This window comes from Aotus nancymaae, unplaced genomic scaffold (genome assembly GCF_030222135.1).
Source record: "Aotus nancymaae isolate 86718 unplaced genomic scaffold, 86718_ANA_hifiasm-v0.15.2.pri h1tg000022l_1, whole genome shotgun sequence".
Taxonomy (NCBI): domain Eukaryota; kingdom Metazoa; phylum Chordata; class Mammalia; order Primates; family Aotidae; genus Aotus; species Aotus nancymaae.
In genome coordinates this window covers 6,144,123-6,162,842 of record NW_026988435.1, presented here as the reverse complement: position 1 = coordinate 6,162,842, position 18,720 = coordinate 6,144,123, and the positions used below count along the sequence as shown (strand labels likewise).

Below are 18,720 nucleotides of genomic sequence, written 5' to 3'. Positions count from 1 at the left end.
GCTTTTGTATATATACTCTCTGGAATGATTTGTTTAAAGAAAAGACAGAGTTCAGAGAAAGGAGAATGTATTGATTTCCAAGTAGAACAGATAATTGAATTTTCTCAATAAATCATTATTAAAATTCAGCTGCATAACCCAGTGTTGTTTTTTTTTTTCTTTAATAAACAGACTCTAGATTTGTCCTGTCCAGTAGGGTAACAACCAGCTACATGTGGCTGTGGAGCATTTGAAATGTGGCTAGTCTGAATGGAGATGCTATAAGTGTATGTTTAACACATAGCGAGTTTTGAAATATTTATTATGCAAAAAAGCCAGTATCTTAACAGTCTTTTAAAAGTTTGATTACATGTTGAAATGATAACTTTTGTGTGTGTTGGGTTAATTATATTAGAATTAACTTTTTTCTCTTTTTTACTTTTTAAAAAATGAGATTACTAGAGAATTACAATGTATATGTGGCTTAGTTATATTTCTGTTGGACCTTACTGCTCTAGATCATAGCCTTATATAAAGGACATAGGTAAACATTTCAATTTGGGTAACTGTCAAAGGATTTGAAAACAAGTTGGATTACACCCATGTTTTAAGTCCCCTTGTTCAATGCCTGATTTATAATAGTGGCTGAATAAGTATTTACTAAATATTGCATGTAGTTCGATTTTTTTTAGTAATAATCGTCCTTAAGTAAATAACATTAGCAAGTAGTTCCATTTATTTTACTGGAATAAATGAGAGTTGAGCGAGCTAATTTTAAAGACAGAATTTTGTGCTTTTATGATATTCTGTATTTTTTCCAACAGAAATTGCCGGTTTGAGTATTATGTATTTGTTTTCTGTAGAATTTCTTCTTAAGATTCCTCTTCATGTTTATACTTTATGAAGCTATCTTGACAAATGTGAGGAGTGAATGTGTAAAAAAGATGATGATGGTTATTAATATACTATGTTTGGGATTACTTTCAGATTTATTTAATATTTTCTGTACCCATTGTATTTACCCACCTCTCCTCACTTAGATGCTTTCCTAGTGACCATATTGTTACTGAGATTGGAATCAGGGATTAGATTGTGTGATAAAGACAAGGCAGGAGTCAGAGATCAAGTGTTAAGGCACCAGTCTAAGTCAGGAGTCAGGATCTTATAAAAGTTCTGAACCCCACTTATTTGGGGTTTGGTATGGCCCCATTCATGAATTTTGGTTCAGGTTGGTATGAATCCATTTATGAATCGATGAATGTGGAAATAAACTCTCCAAACTTTTATTGTTTCTTTTAAAAATATGTTACCAAATTGCTCTTCAGAAAAGATTTTTTAAAAAAACCCAATTTCTACTCCTACCAGCAGTGCATTTAGAGTGCCTTTTTCACAATCAGGAGTCATGTTTTTCATCTTCTTCAGGTTACAGGGGAAACTGCTTTCTGCTTTGATTTTGTTTTGTTTTGTTTTGTTTTGTTTGATTACTAGGAAGATTAACTTTTTTTCCTTGCATATTTGTGTTTCTCTCAGGAATGGTTCATTGATTCCCTTTGTCTTTTTTCTATTGGGGCAGGTGTGTTTTCTTACTGACTTAAAAAAAAATTTAAGTATTTATCTTAGCTACTATTTCTCTGTAGTACAATTGCCACGTGAACAACATAGGGTTTAGGAGCACTGAACCCCGACTTGCCAGCACAGTAAGAAATCCACATATAACTTTTGACTTCCAAAAAACTTAACTGCTAATAGCCAATTGTTGACTAGAAGCCTTACTGATAACATGAATAGTCAGTTGCCACATGTTTTTTTTGTTATATGTATAATTTATTGTATTCTTAAAGTTAGAGGAAGGGAAATGTTAAGAAAATCATAAGGGGGCCGGGTATGGTGGCTCCCAGCACTTTGGGAGGCCAAGGCGGGCGGATCACCTGAGGTCGGGGAGTTCACAATGAGCCTGACCAACACGGAGAAACCCCATCACTACTAATAATACAAAATTAGCCAGGCATGGTGGTGCATGCCTGTAATCCCAGCTATTTGGGAGGCTGAGGCAGGAGAATGGTTTGAACCTGGGAGACGGAGGTTGCAGTGAGCCAAGATCGCGCCACTGCACTCCGAACTGGGCAACAAGGACAAAAGTCTCTCTCTCAAAAAAAAAGCAGGTAAATAAATAAAAAGAAAACCATAAAGGGCGACGTGCGGTGGCTCATTCCTGTGATCCCAGCACTTTGGGAGGCTGAGGCGGGTGGATCACTTGAGGTCAGGAGTTCGAGACCAGCTTGGCCACCATGGCGAAACCCTGTCTCTACTAAAAATACAAAAATTAGTGGGATGCGGTGGTCGGCGCCTGTAGTCCTAGCTACTCAGGAGGTTGAAGCAAGAGAATCGCTGGAGCCTGGGAGGTGAAGGTTGCAGTGACCCGAGATCACAGCACTGCAGCCTGGGTGACAGGGCAAGACTCTCTCTAAAAAAAAAAAAAAAAGAAAAACAAAAAATCATGAGGAAGATAAAAAATACATATTGACTATTAAGTGGAAGTGGATCATAACAGTTTTCATCCTCATCCTCTTCCCACTGAGTAGGCTGAGGAGAAAGAGGAAGAGAGGTTGGTCTCGCTGTCTCAGGAATTGCAGAAGAGGTAGAAATGGAGGCCGGGGAGGCAGAGGAGGCAGGAGAGGCAGGTATACGTGTAACTTTCATTGAAAAACATCTGTATATAAGTAGACCTGTGCAGTTCAAATGTGTGTTGTTCAAGGGTCAGCCATGTAATGTTGCAAGTATTTTCTTTCCATTTGTTATATTTTTAAATTTTGTGATTTTAAAATACAGACATTTAAAATTTTTAAATTCAGTCTGGGTTTGGTGGCTCACACCTGTATTCCTAGCACTTTGGGAAGATTCCTGAAATCAGGAGTTTGAGATCAGCCTGGGCAATATAGTGAGTCCCTGTCCCTATAAAAAATTTTAAAAAATTAGCCAGATGTAGTGGCATGTTCCTGTAGTCGCAGCTACTTAGGGGGCTGAGGCAGGAGGATCGCTTGAGCCCAAGAGGTGGAGGCTGCAGTGAACCAAGGTTACCCCATTGAACTCTAGCCTGGGCGACAAAATGAAACCTTATCTCAAATAAATAAAATAAAATATTTAAATTCAAACATATTACTCTTACAGTGTAATGTTTAGAAAGTTCTGCAGCATTCTGAGATTACATTCACATGCTTTTTTTCTAATACTTTTATATTTTAACTTTTAATATTAAAAAATTTTATTATATTGCAGTTTAGCCTGTAGGGAGCAGCCTTCATCCTGAGTACAGAACACAAGGTGTGTGAATCTATGATGCTCAGTAGATCTCTTGACCTTATAGCAGATCCTAACCCTTACACATTCTTATCTACACATTTTGAGCGCCAGGTACTTTGTTTTTTATACCAGGTAGCATCTAGGTGATGAAATAGTGCATGTAAAATATAATGATAGAATATGCAAGAGTCGAAAGCTGATTTTTGACGAGAATCAGGAAAGAGGATTTTAGAAGGGGTGTAATTTTACCTGAGTCTTGAAGAAATTTATGCAACAAATTTTGCATACAAACTTTGGCAACAAAATTCTTTGTTTATATAAAAATATACATGTTATATAACTCCATATATATATATATATATATATATATAAAACAAAAAATGATTTTACTGTTATTTAACTGAAAAGAAAGATATCATAAATACCGTGTGCCTGCCAGGTTTTATAAATATTAATCTTTAGTCATATTTCAATTTTATTTTAATAAGTATGTAACAAATCCTTGAAGCTTCCTACCCCCTCTTCATCTCCCTCCATTCTTCCACAGAGTTAACCTTTTCTTGGAACTGATTTCTTGTCTATCTGTGTTTTTGAGCATAACAATACAACCTATCAAAATAAGTTGTCCTGCACCACGCACAGTGGCTCACGCCTATAATCCCAGCACTTTGGGAGGCCAAGGTGGGTGGATCATGAGGTCAAGAGATTGAGACCATCCTGGTCAACATGGTGAAACCCCATCTCTACTAAAAATACAAAAAATTAGCTGGGCATGGTGGCACTTGCCTGTAATCCCAGCTACTCAGGAGGCTGAGGCAGGAGAATTGCCTGAACCCAGGAGGCAGGGGTTGTGGTGAGCCGAGATTGCGCCATTGCACTCCAGCCTGAGTAACAAGAGCGAAACTCCGTCTCAAAAAAAAAAAAAAAAAAAAAAGGTAAATTGTCCTTTGCTGTGGCCAAGTCTAAAAGAAGATATTCAAATATTATAGTACACAATGTTTCTAGTGGTCTGTTATATCCTCTTTGCTGTGAACTTTTTCATTGAGGGAATACTTAGCTCCCTAATACCATCATTGTTGGCATAAATAAATATAACTATAAATCTAGACCATTTATAGAAATTACTGAGTTCTTAATTTTCTAATTAAGCTGTACATGCAGATTAGCAAAGATTATTATGTTGTATACCAAACTGGAATATTTTACATCTCTTTTTATCCCCCTAGTTCTTCTTGATTATGCATGGCAAGAATTTTAGAATTTTAAGATAGAAAAGGACCTACAGACATTCTCATTCTACCCCTTCTATTTTACAGATGAAAAAATGGACACTAAGAATTTGCCTGACTGAATCGAGGCTTTAAAGCAGGCTATGAACCCAAGTTTGGTCTTCTCAATATTTACTCATACTTAATAAATTTAGATAATGATTTTGCTGTAATATGGGGTTCTAGATCTGAATTGAAATGTCAGAAAATAGTGTATTTGTGCAATAAAATCACACTTTTTTGATACTTTTTTCTTCTATCAATTTTTCGTATAGTGATTTTTTAAAATTCTTACATATGTATCATAAACCCATGTTCTAAAGTCTTTTTTTGTATATGTTTGTTACTTTTAGAATTTATATGTTTATGTTAAAATTTAGAACTTGCTCCATGTAGTTTTAAATATTTTAGATAATAGAGTTTCCATGTGTCAAAATTTGCTTTTTAGTATTTTTAGTGAAATATTTTCTTTGACTTCAAAAATATTTCTTAATATTTTTGAAGTTAGAAACAGCTTTTATAGGTCAGGCATGGTGGCTCACACCTGTAATCCCTGTACTTTGGGAGGCCAAGGCGGGTGGATTACTTGAGGCCAGGAGTTTGAGACCAGCCTGGCCAACAATGGTGAAACCCCATCTCTACTAAAAATACAAAAAATTAGCCAGGGGTGGTGGTAAGTGCGTGTAATCCCAGCTACTCAGGAGGCTGAGGCAGGAGAATTACTTGCTCCCAGGAGGCCGAGGTTGCAGTGAGTCAAGAGCTTGCCACTGCACTCCAGCCTGGGTGACAGAGCGAGATTCCGTCTGTTGAAAAAGAAAATAGCTTTTATCTAATTATCATACTGGAAGTATTATTATCTTCCTTAGTTAACAGATGAGAAACTTTAGGCTTGTAGGTGTTCAAATGATTGCCATAATGTCATTCAGGAAAGATTCATAATTTAAATGTTTTCTAAGTTCAATCCTCCCTGATACCATGATGCTTATATTTCTGATTTATTTATTTATTTATTAAATAGAGTTAGGTCTCACCATGTTGCACAGTTTGGCCTCAAACTCCTGGCCTCAAGCAGTCCTCCCGTTTTGGCCTCCCAGAGTTTTGGGATTACAGGCATAAGCCACTGTACCTGACCAGTGTTTCTGATATATTAATTTTTATATCTGTTATATAAAAAGGAATTCTGAGATAAGGTATCCTCATGTTCTCGTTTAGGAGATCTATTATATACATTGTGTTGACTTGAACAATATTAGTTATTAGCCCCTGAGTTAAGAAGTCCTCACTTGTTTTGGCAGATAGCTAAAGTGATATAAAACAGATTTTTGGATCTCTTAATTGCTAACTTTGATTTTTTTTTTTTTTTTACTAAGTATTATTTCAGCTTTTTCTTTTGTAATTGAGATTTTGTTGTATTAAGTATACAGACATTTCAATTTGCACACAATACTTAACATATTCTTAACATACATACATGCCAAAAATCTAGAAAACCTGTATTGTAGTTCTTTTTTCTGAGACAGGGTCTCTCTCTGCTGCCCAGGCTGGAGTGCAGAGGAGTGATCATGGCTCACTGCCATGCCTTGACTGCCCAGGCTCAAGCGATCCTCTCACTTCAGCCTCCCAAATAGCTGGGACCACAGGTACATGCCACCCTGCCTGGCTAATTTTTTCATTATTTGTAGAGACAAGGTCTCACCATTTTGTCCAGGTGTATCTCAAACTCCTGGCCTCAAGTAATTCTCCCACCTAGGCCACCCAAAGTGCTGGGATTATAGGTGTGTGCCACTGTGCCCGGCCTCTTTTTTAAATAGTTATTATAATGACGTTCCAACTTAACATTTGGAGGCAAATTTTTTTAAGAGGATATCAAGAGCCAATATCTACAAGTGTTGATAAGCTGTACATGTTCCACCAATTCACAGTTCAATAACATGTACACCATATACTCAAATTTTTAATCTTTCACAGCACATTAGCACAGTTATTAGGAAAACAGGACTTCTGTGACCACAGATGTTACAGTGTACGCAATTCTGACAGGGAGAGCCATGATCAAGCAGTGGTTTTCTTTAGGGAACAATTCTATGACAAAACGACGTGGGAATAGAAGTAATTTAAAAGGCTCAAGACATTAAAGACAGGATTCTGACCCTGTATTGCCGTTTAGTATGCTTTGTATTACCATTTATAAAAACTAAGTCTCCTGCTATGGAATGTTGAGCTGAGATCCAAGACAGTCAAAACTTCCTGCCATTCAGTATTCCCATACTATTTTCTGGCTTCACCAAACAATAAACAACCAGAGAATTATTACACCTCTTGAAAAAACATTTATGCTTAACAATGGGATGAGGTGGGATTTCCTGCTTCTTAAAGATGTTTCTAGAGCTACTAAAAAACTTGCACGCACAAAACAGTTGATAAACATACTCTGGGTTGTACAAGAAGGAAGACAGGGACTACAGATAAGACATGGTATATAATGTTAATCAGACTTGGCTTCTTTCTCTCCTGCTTCATCAGAGGTTGGATTCTCCTCGGTTTTAGTTTCTTCGTTTTCTGCAGGTAAATCTTCTTTAGTCTGCTGGTTAGCCACTTTGGCCTGTTTTCCCTTTGCTCCCCTATTCCCTTTTGTTTGCGTTTTTTTTAGGCTGAAGATTTATCCTTTCCTGATGCCTTTTTGGCTTCGTTTCCACTTTTGCAGGAGCAGGTTTAGCTGACAAGTGTGCAGATCTCCTCTTGGGCTCTTCCTTCGCCACCCCTTCGGCTGAGCTGACCTTCCTCTTGGGCATCTTGGTGGTGGGAAGGGCGCTTGCTGGGCACCTGTGGGCCACGGCGCTGAGAGCCTCCGAGAAGCTGGGCGGCCTGGCTGCTGGCGCTCCTCCCGCCACCCGAGCTCCTGAGACCCCTATTCCAGTTTTGAAAGTCTTTCTGTTAATTAGTACCTTGAAACCATGAGCATGTAAGCTTTTTCAGAAAACATCAGCCAATTTGATATATGTGGATTTAATTATGTTCTTTAATATTGAACTATTTTGATGTGAAGATTTATGTAAATTAACTTCATTATAGTACTTTCTCAACCTAAGGTTATGTGTTTTAATTTTACTTAGTATTTACTCAGCAAATGGGGGTCAGAACATGTTTATGTTGTTTCTTTCAATAAAGACCCCTACTGTGTGCCCAGCACATTTGATATAGGTTCTACAGAGCTGATTATGACAAGTTCTGGTAGAGGAGCCTGTATAAAAAGTAGCAGGGGATGGTTGTGTAGGGCTGGGGTAATCCTTAGCATGGGAGGAATCCTTGGCATGGCAGGCCTCCTGGGAGTGGCAGAAGTGAGGGCTGCCAAACTGAGACATGATTCTCTATAGGTATTTGAAGCAGAAAAATGCTATGGTTAGATTTTTTTTTTTTTTAACAGTCTCACCCTGTCACCCTGGCTAGAGTGCAGTGACATGATCCCAGCCCACTGCCGCCTTGACCTCCCAGGCTCAAGCCATCCTCTTACTTCAGCCCCACAAGTAGCTGTAACCATAGACGCACAGTTCCACACCTGGCTAAGTTTTGTTATTTTTTGTAGATAGAAGGTTTTTCCGTATTGCTCAGGCTGAACTCAAACTCCTGAGCTCAGTTGATCTATCCACCTCAGCCTCCCAAAGTGCTAGGATTACAGGTGTGAGCCACCATGCCTGGTCTATGGTTAGCTTTTTATAAACATCATAGTTAGGTTTTATCAATAGCACGCAATCATGACTTTAGTGAACCTTCCTATTGCTGTGCTGTCTGTACCTTTTAACAGGCACAGGAACTAAGTTCTGATTGTGTGGGCCTAAAACAGGAGAAAAATTCCAAGTTATCTTGGTGAAGATGAGCCAGACTACCTGGCCACCTGATTTTTGTGTGTATATAAGTGTGAACAAACTTAAAGATGAAAAGTTCAAGTTACTTTATAAAATAAAAGTTATATTTTTGCAAGCCATTGTATTTAAACTTCCTGTGGAAACTGCTGTGGACTACTTATTAACACTGAAACCTTGAGATTCTTGTACCTGCTCCCCTTGCAGGGACAATGTGACAGTAGATGATGGTAAAATACCTTTGAGCTGTCTAAATTCAAAGCACTGGTTAGGTTACTGCAGTGTTGAGAAAAACTGAGATGATTTAATTCTGAGGTATTTAATTTGAGGTAGTTATAAAAAATAGTACTTTTCTTGACAGAATTACACACTGTTTGATACTGTGTGTCTCTTAACCCTTCTGTAATCCTTCCCAGTACTGCCATTTCTTTGGTCTTTTTTTTTTTTTTTTTTTTTTCTATTTTGACCACAGTTTTAAGGTTTTCTTCAAAAGTTCTCAGGATTCCATTCTTTCCTGTTTTCTGACTCCTTTTCCTGTGCTTTCCCTGGGTAGTTTCATCCGTTCTCATGGTTTAAACTGCCACTCACAGGACTCAAAAATCTAGTCCAGATCTCTTCCAGCTTCAGACTTCAGCAGTGAGACCAGCACCCCTATCAACATATCCAGCACTGAACTTAGTAAGCTTCTTCCATAATCTGGTCCTAGCCTGTCTCTCCGGTCTCATCTCGTGGTGGACTCCCTGTCTTGAACTTTGTGCTGTAATGAGAATACCTCTTGGTTGAGCATTTATTGTGTGACGCAAGCACTATGCACATTATTTGCATTGTCTTATTTAATTTTCATTACATCCCTTTGCAGTGGCTATTGTTATCTATTTTATTGATGAAATTCTGAGAAGTAGTATGTTATATAGCTTAGAAACAGCAAATCTGGCACTTGAACTCAGGTCTCTAATACCAAGTTTGTGGCTATATTTCAGAGTACCCATAATGCCTCTTACGTTACTTATTGTTAGTATAACATACTGTAAATCTTATAATGCCACAGAGTCCTTTGTATCTCAGCCTTTCTAGTCTGATGTAATCAAAGGCCTAGGGATGACTATAATATTAGGAGTGAGGTGATCACTTTCAACTTCTGGAAAGGTTACATCATTAATTATTTGATAATACAGTTTGAGTATCTCTTTTTTTATATTTTTGAGATGAAGTCTCGCTCTGTCGCCCAGGCTGGAGTGCAATGGTGCGATCTTAGCTGACTGCAGCCTTTGCCTCCCAGGTTCAAGTGATTCTCCTGTCTCAACCTCCCGAGTATCTGGGATTACAGGTGTGCACCACCATGCCTGGCTAATTTTTTTTTTTTTTTTTGTATTTTTAGTAAAGATGGGGTTTCACCATGTTGGCCAGGGTGATCTCCAACTCCTGACCTTAAGTGATCTACCTGCCTCGGCCTCCCAAAGTGCTGGGATTACATGCGTGAGCCACTCTGTGCCTGGCCCAGTTGAGTATCTCTTAGATGAAATGCTTGGGACTAAAAATTTGTCAGATTTTTAATTTTTTTTTGGACTTTGTAATATTTGCATATATACAAAACAAAGTATCTTGGGAATGGCCTCCAAGCCTAAACACAAATTTCATTTATGTTATGTATACAATAGCCTGAAGGTAATTTTATAAAATATTTTAAATAATTTTGTGCATATAACAAGTTTGATTCCGACTTGTCACATGAGGTTGGGGACTGTTGGATCATATTGGTGCTTAAAAAGTTTAGGATTTTGGAGCATTTCAGATTCCAGATTTTTGGACTAGGAATGTTCATTTACTGGTTCCTTAAGTAGAAGTATGTCAAGTTCCCTTTAGACTCAATACGTAGTTGTATTGAGTTGTGACCATGTTCTTTTGTTTAAGGCTGCTCTACTGAGATGTGCTCCTAACCCCATGTTTTTCAACTCATAACGTGATTAGTATCTTCTTGTGCAGTGTTCTCAGTCTGGAATCCCTTCATCTTCCTTCTGTTTTCACCTTTCCCTTGCTTGGCTAACTTCTCACTTTAAGAACTTAGTTTAGGCATTACCTTGTTTAAGAAGCTTCTTTGACCTTCTGCCCTAACTTGGGGCTGGATAAAGTCCCTTTGTTCTGTATTCCTTTATCATCTTACATATAAACTGTCATAGTGTCAGAATGTATTTATATTTATGTTCTAGTCACTCTCACTAGAGATTGAGCACTTCAGGACAGAAATGATGTCGAAGGCATTTTTGTGTCCACAGTGCTCAATGTGCTCTGGTTGAGCACTTCAGGACAGAAGTGATTTCGGAGGCATTTTTGTGTCCACAGTGCTTAATGTGCTTTAATTGAATTACCATCTGACCAAATTATTAAATGATTGATTTTATTGCTAGTATCAACTTTTCTAGACACTATAAACCTAAGAGCACTGTATATTATTTTTTCAATTTGAAGGGCTAATGTATTTGATCAAATAACCATTAGACTAAAAGATAGAGGCAATCTTTGATCTTTCTGTTGTCATATAGCACCACAGCCAAACTGTTCCCAATAATAATTTACCGTATTTTTTGTACGCATGTGTGCATGCATGCATGAATGAATTAATGAATGAATGACAGGGTCTCATTTTGTTCCCCAGGCTTCGATGCAGTGGTGTAGTCATGGCTCACTGCAGCTTCAATGGGCTCAAGTGAGCCTCCCACCTCAGCCTTCTGAGTAGCCAGGACTACAGGCACACATCACCATTCCCAGCTAATTTTTTTTTTAAAGTTGTTGTAGAGTCGGAGTCTCATTATGTTCCCCAAGCTGGTCTTGGGCTTAAGTGATCTTCCTGCTTCAGCCTCCCAGAGTGCTGGGATTACAGATGTGAACCACAATGACTGTCCAGTTTATCATATTTTAAAAAGTTATAGCTATGTGTATATTTTAACATAGGTTAAATAAATTGTACCTCTTTAGTCCTTGAAGAGTTGCAAAGAAGTTTGAGTTTTAGGTGAATGTTAACCTTTTAATCGCATTCTGAAAGTGTAAATTTAATGCATTGTTATCAGGCTTTGTAGTAATTCATGCTGTGATTTTTATTTGTACTGCTTATTATGTTTATTCATTAGTGCTTTAATTCCCTAAAACATTTAATTACAGCCTTTTTTTCAAGAATAGGACATAATCTTGAAAATTAGTTGCAAAGGTAATCAAAGTGAAAATAGAACTATTTTATGCCAGTCCCAACACTATTATAATTCTCTAAAGTGACTTTCTTCTTTGAAGGACGTTTTTGTTTGTTTAAGCCTAATAGCTTATAAATAAAGACAGACTCTTACGGTAAAAGCTAACTCTCTTGGTGGCTTTAGGAACAGTGTTTCAAAATGCACAGTTGATATGTATTTAGATGTTTGTTTTTTTAAAAAAACTGAATTCTTGACAATAATGGAGAAAAACATTAGATATTCTATGTAATAGAGAACAAGGGATTATTTTCCATAAAAAGGTATATCAGAGAATTTTTACTTTGACTCATAAGGGATGTGAAAAAGTTTCGTGATGTTTCCAGGAACTGCCGACTCCACTGATGCTTATTTGTGTGTTAGTGGTATTGTCTTCTCTGACTTCCAGAGTAGGCACTGTGGGTTGCTCCCTATCCTTATGACTGCTACTGCTTCCCATAATTTCTAACAGTTATCACATGTTACTGTAATTATACCTCTCCAATGCTTGTTTTCTTGCTAGGCTCTAAGATTTATGAGGCCTGAGAATTGTGGATGTTTGTTTGCTACTATGTAATAGGTCCTTAATATTTATGGAATAAATGACGTAAACTAGTAGAAAACAGGGATTTATTCCCCAAAATAATTGCTTTGGTTCATGGTAATGTTTAAAGCACTGTAGATCTTGAAATGCATTATACATAGAGAACAATTGAATTAGCTTTAATATTAGCATTACTTTAGTCCAATTCATTGTATATTTCATAATTTTATTTTTGAGACAACATCTCACTCTGTTGCCCAGGTTTGAGTGCAAGTGGTGCAATCTCGTTTCACTGCAACCTCTGCCTCCCGGGTTCAAGCGATTCTTGCAGGTCAGCCTCCCGGGTAGTTGGGACTACAGGTGTGCACCACTACACCTGGCTAGTTTTTGTATTTTTTTTTTTTTGTAGTGATGGGGTTTCGCCATGTTGTCCAGGCTGGTCTCAAACTCCTGGGCTCAAGTGATCTTCCCTCTTTGGCCTCCCAAGGTGCTGAGATTATAGGCATGAACCACCAGGCCTGGCCTGGCCTGGCTTGTTTTGTTTTATTTTATTTTAGAGACAGAGTCTTGCTCTGATGCCCAAGTTGGAGTGCAGGGGTGCGATCTTGGCTCACTTCAACCTCTGCCTCCTGGGTTCAAGTGATTCTCCAGCCTCAGCCTCCTGAGTAGCTGGGATTACAGGTGTGTGCTACCATGCCCAGCTAATTTTTATATTTTTAGTTGAGATGGGGTTTTGCCATGTTGCTCAGGCTGCTTTTGAACTCCTGAGCTCAAAGTGATCTGCCCACCTCAGCCTCCCAAAGTGCTGGTATTACAGGCATGAGCCACCATGCCTGGCCTGTTTTATTTTTGAGACAGGGTCTTGCTCTGTTGCCCGGGCTTCAGTGCAGTGGCACAGTCAGGGCTCACTACAGCCTTGACATGCCAGGCTCAGGCAGTCCTTCTGCCTCAGCCTCTGGAGTGGCTGGGACTACAGGGATCCGCCTCCGTGCTTTGCTAAGCTACTCATTTTAAATGCTACCTTATCCATCTTCTCTGGACAATCATTTACTATATTTTGTTTTGGAAGTTATTTTGTACTTAAATCTTGTTCTTTGATAGTTCTGTGAATTATTTAATTCATAATTATGAATTCTTCAAATGAAATAATAAAATTATATTCTAAATATCTTACAGCTTCCTTAGGAATTAAATTCATATTTTTCATAGTTGACAATGCAGGTGCATTTCTAGATCGATAGAGGTTCCTAGACCTTGCCTACGACCTCTTCTCCATAAATTTATAATCTGCTGTGGGTCTTCGTGGCATTCCCACTGGCTTCACCACCAGCCAATTGAGAATGGGGCCCTAGAGTGCTGCTTATTGTGATTTACCTTATTCTCTCACTGAGTCAAGTGTAGACACAGTTTTGTTTATTTCCCATGCTAGATATCGGATGGTTGAAACATCTAGAAAAGGTAAAGACTTCTAGATAACAAAGGAAATTAATATGGAAAGTAAATTCATTTTACTCATAGTAGAAGTGAGAATCCTCACATTGCCCCATGGGCTTACATGAACTGGTCTCTGATGTGTCTCTGACTTCCTGGCTTCCTTCCTGTTCTGCTCCTTTCTCACTTGGTTTCGGCATGGTGGCTTCCTTGCTGATTCTTGGACCTTCCTGCATTTCTATACTAAGTGTCTACACCAGCTGTTCTCTCTTGTCCTGGATATAATGCATAACTCACTCCCTCCTTCAAGTCCTTGCTCAGATTTGACCTAATGAATGAGACCTGCCTTGATCTCTCTATATAAAACTGCCCCCACCTCCCACCCCTATCTTTGGTTCCCTGTACCCTGTTCTACTCTATTTTTTCCACATAGTACCTAATTACTTTCTAATGTACTTTAAAATTTACGCTTTACTTATTTATCATATTGTTAGTGTCTGTCTCTTGTCACTAAAGTGTAAGCTTAATAAGGAAGAATTTCTTTATCTGTTTTTGTTTCTTTTATTATGGTGGTGGTTGCTGTAATAAACACATGTATCTCAAGGACCTAGAACACTGATGTCTGGTATATAGAAGATGGTCAGTGACTATTTATTTAATAAATTGCCCATTTGGCTCTTGCCAGACTGACAGCTTGTGACCCATAACTAGACTGTCTCACATTCTCACCTCTGTCCTCTGTCTTTGTTATATGGCCCTTTTGAGTACACCTGAATTTTTTTTTACAAGTCTAAATCCAAAAGAGCAAAGCCTAGAGAAATGAAAGAACACCCTTTACAGCCATCTAAATTCTGTTTTCAATCTTCTGTGGGATGATTGCTAAAGAGGAATAAGTATACTCCATTGGAGAGTGGCCATACCCTATGGTCTAAATATGGCAGCTATGTTAAGCTGTGACTTTCTTTTTCTGTGTATTCTTAAAGCAGTTTTCATTTCCAAATCCGTGATGGTAATGGATGGTGTCACTTCTTATATTGCACAAAGTTCAACCTGGAACAGAAATGACTATGTAGTGGTAAACTGAATCACCAAGTTAATAGGACTAGGACCAGTATAATAGGTTTTTTTCTTTCATACGTGTCTCACATTTAAGTCCTTACGAGTTGGGTAAATTAGGTTCTGGTTCTGACTCTTTAAGTATAGTTACATTGTGTGACCTTTGACCAGATTACTTAATTTATCTGGACTTAGGTTTCTTTCAGTATTAAAGTTGAAGTAGATATTTTTTTTTTGTCTGTGGAGTTTAGCTGTATCATGAGAAATATTTTAAACTTTACAATTGTAGTAACTGTCTTTCAAAAGGCTAGCACTTCATAATCTTGTTATTATATATAAATTTATACTTAGTAAGGTGCTACATACTTAAAAACAATTGTGTACTTTCATAAGATAAACCGATTTGTGATAATTAGTTAGCTTTGAAGTAACTAGAAAATTGAATCTTTAGCCACAATAGATAACTCAGAGTTAGATTGCCTTCCTACCTCCCTTTTTGTCTTCCTTCTTTCCCATATTCTCTGTCTTTTGGATTATCTATTGTACAGTTTTACTTTATTTGCTTAGAGAACAAAAGGATGATCCTTTAAAGGTATTTTTCATGATTTGCTTTTGAATCTATATTTTATTCCTCATTGTGCCCCCTAGCATCCAGCAGATTTTCTTGTGCTTAATAGGTGCTCCTTAAATGTTGATTGAATTAATGAATTTGTATTTATTTTTCCTTAATACTAAATTGACAAAGAAAGTGATTTTTAAATTTCTATTATTTTAAGAAAGGTGACTCTTGTGATGCTGGGACTTGATAATGCTGGTAAAACCGCAACAGCAAAGGGATTCCAAGGAGGTAAGCTGAAAATATTTATGTGCTTTCTGAACTCTATTAAATTATTCAGAATTATTTATTTATGTTAAATTGCTTTATTCCCTAGTAATTTGGTACAGATACTGTGTACTCCATTACTTTATATTCTTAGTATACTTGTGACTCATATGGCAAATAGGTTCTGGCTTAATGGGGCCAGATTATTATCATGCTTCAGATTTGAATACATGCAGAGATGCACAGGCTTCTTGAGGCCTTTGATCTGCTAAGAGGGATAGTGTCTGTATTCTGGACAACAGGAAGAAAAATTTAAAAAGGTGACCTACCCCAGCTTTTAAGAATACTTATCTTCTTCTTATATTTTCCTGGCCAGAAGTTAGTCACATGGCTATGCTTAGATGAAAGAGAGGTAGAATTATAGTTAGCCAGCATAGTTCTCTTTGAATCTCTTGATGCTTTTTGTAATATGATATGTAATTTTTATAATTAAGTTATAGATAGGACCTCTATATCATTAAATGGCTTTATATCATACGTACTGCATCTTATTCAATGTTGGATATATATATCATATATATTACATCGGATTGAGTGTATCTCATTGAATGCTGGCTAATCTTTTTTTTTAATTTTTAATTTATTAGGGTTTTTTTGGTAGAGATGGGGTCTCCCCATGTTGCCCAAGCTGGTCTGGAATGCCTGGCCTCAATCTATCCTTCTGCCTTGGCCTTCAAAAGTACTAGGATTATAAGCATGAGCCACCACGCCCAGCCCGGCCAGCTAATCTTAATTTAATGCTTTGTGCTACAGTATAGCAGTGTCTGCACTAGTGACTTGTTGGGCACCTAGAATCACTAGTCATGCATCTAAAGTGGGTCCCCGACCCTGGGGCTATGGACCGATAAGGGTCTGTGGCCTGTCAGGAACCAGGCCGCAAAGCAGGAAGTAAGCGGCAGGCCAATGAGTGAAGCTTTGTCTGTATTTACAGCCTCTCTCCATCACTTGCATTACTGCCTGAGTGCCACCTCCTGTCAGATCAGTGGTGGCATTAGATTCTTAGGACCATGAACCCTATGTGAACTGCATGTGCAAGCGATCTAGGTTATGTGCTCCTTATGAGAATCTAATGCCTGATGATCTGTCAGGGTCTCCCATCACTCCTAGATGGGACCATCTAGTTGCTGGAAAACAAGCTTAGGGGTCTCACTGACTCTACATTATGGTGAGTTTTAGAATTATTTCATTATGTGTTACAATGTAATAGTAATAGAAATAAAGTGCACTATAAATGTAATGTGCTTGAATCACCCCGAAACCAGCTGTACCCTCCAATCTATGGAAAAACTGTCTTTCACAAAACTGGTCCCTGATACCAAAAATGTTGTGGACCACTGATCTAAAGGGTAAGAACTGAGAGAAAAGCGTAACATGTATTTGTTTCTGGAAACTGATGATTGCAATAAGATATCATGCTTACTAAATAGTGGAAGGGCGTTTATTAACAGGTTGCAAAACTCACTGTTGGAGAAAAGCATTTTCTCATCTCAAATGCTACTGTATAATATTAAGTACCTATTATTGTGTATGAATTTTTCTAAAGCCTGTGTTTATGCTATCTTCTATGTTATGTCTTCACAGAGCACCTCACCATCTTTATTTAAACCAGTGGTCAGCAAACTTTTTCTGCAAAGGGCTGGATAGCAAATATTTTAGACCTTGTGGTCATACATTCTCTTTCTGAACTACAAAACTTTGACACTGTAGTGTGAAAGCAGCCATAGATGATCTGTATACCGACTGGGCACGGTGGCTCATGCCTGTAATCCCAGCACTTTGGGAGACCGAGGCAGGCAGATCATGAGGTCAAAAGATCAAGACCATCCTGGTCAACATGGTGAAACCCTGCCTCTACTAAAAATATAAAAATTAGCTGGTCATGGTGGTGCACGCCTGAGTCCCAGCTACTCGGGAGGCTAAGGCAGTAGAATCGCTTGAACCCGGGAGGCAGAGGTTGCAGTGAGCCGAGATCGCGCCACTGCACTCCAGCCTGGCAACAGAGCGAGACTTTGTCTCAAGAAAAAGGAAGCTGTTGTGAAAAAAAAAAAAAATAGAATGAATAAAACCTAGTATTTGAAAGCACAACAGGGAGACTGTAGTCAATAATAATTTAATCGAACATTTAAAGACAACTGAAAGAGTAACACAAAGAACAAATGCTTCAGGGAATAGATACCCCATTTTTCATGATGAAATCATTATGCATTGCCTGCCTATACAAAAATACCTCATGTACCTCATAATATATACACCTACTATGTACTCACAAAAATAAAAGAGGAAAAAATAGCTGTCATGAATAAACAAATTAGCCAGGCATTGTGGTGCATTTCTAGTCTAGCTACTCTAGAGGCTGAGACAGGAGGATAGCTCAAGCCCAGGAGTTTGAGATTACAGTGAGCTGTGATCACGCCACTGAACTTCAGCCTGGGTGACAAAGTGAGACCCTGTCTCTAAACACACACACACACACACACAGACACACAGGAGGATCACTTGAGGACCATCCTGGGCAACATAGTGAATACAACTCCAAAAAATTGGAAATAATTAAATAAATAGAATATGAATATAAAAAAGAAGCTATTGTGGCACTATAGATGAAAGACACTGAGGGTTTGGATTTAGGCAATGGCAATGCAGTCAGAGAGGAGGGAGACATCTGAAAAGAAACTAGCAGATAACTTTTTCTCAATTTCACATGGAAATTAAAAAAAAATAAAAGGCCAAGAAGTAAGAAAAGAAGCAGAAATAAAAGATCAGCAGACATTCTCTCTAGTTAAATAAATGGAACAACATAAAAATATAAAGGCAAGAGCAGACTTAAATCTAGGAAGCTTCAAGTAGTTCTATGAAATTAGAGTCTTAAAAAAATTCCCAAGTAAGAAATTGAAGAGTAAATATGGGATGAAGGACAAAAATAGAATGGAGGTGGGGCTCAAAGTTGAAGGCAGCTTTGGTATTAAGCATTTTCTGGACTCAGAAAAAGGAACTTAGGGATATGTGGAGGTGGAATACATAAGAGAAAGAAAGGAAAGAGGATGTTTTAAGTACACTCAGTACACATAATAAATTAGGTAATCTGATTAGCACATTCTTAGGTGCCTATGCTCGTCAATGTCAGGCTTTAACAGAATGGATAAAAGGAGGTTAGATAAGGTGTCATGGCCTCCAGGTCAAA

The 18,720-nt window shown here is 38.0% G+C and overlaps 1 protein-coding gene and 1 pseudogene across 1 annotated transcript in view; one reads left to right on the top strand and one right to left on the bottom strand.

Annotated features, from left to right (window-relative positions):
- The window catches only part of ARL13B (ADP ribosylation factor like GTPase 13B), an 87,742-nt gene that overhangs the window by 2,275 nt on the left and 66,747 nt on the right, over positions 1-18,720 (top strand). Inside the window, exon 2 of the mRNA XM_012474167.2 lies at positions 15,433-15,503. Within this exon, the coding sequence (XP_012329590.2) occupies positions 15,433-15,503 (71 nt within the window). The remainder of the gene's footprint in view (positions 1-15,432; positions 15,504-18,720) is intronic.
- LOC105732152 (non-histone chromosomal protein HMG-14-like) lies at positions 6,535-7,339 on the bottom strand (annotated as a pseudogene).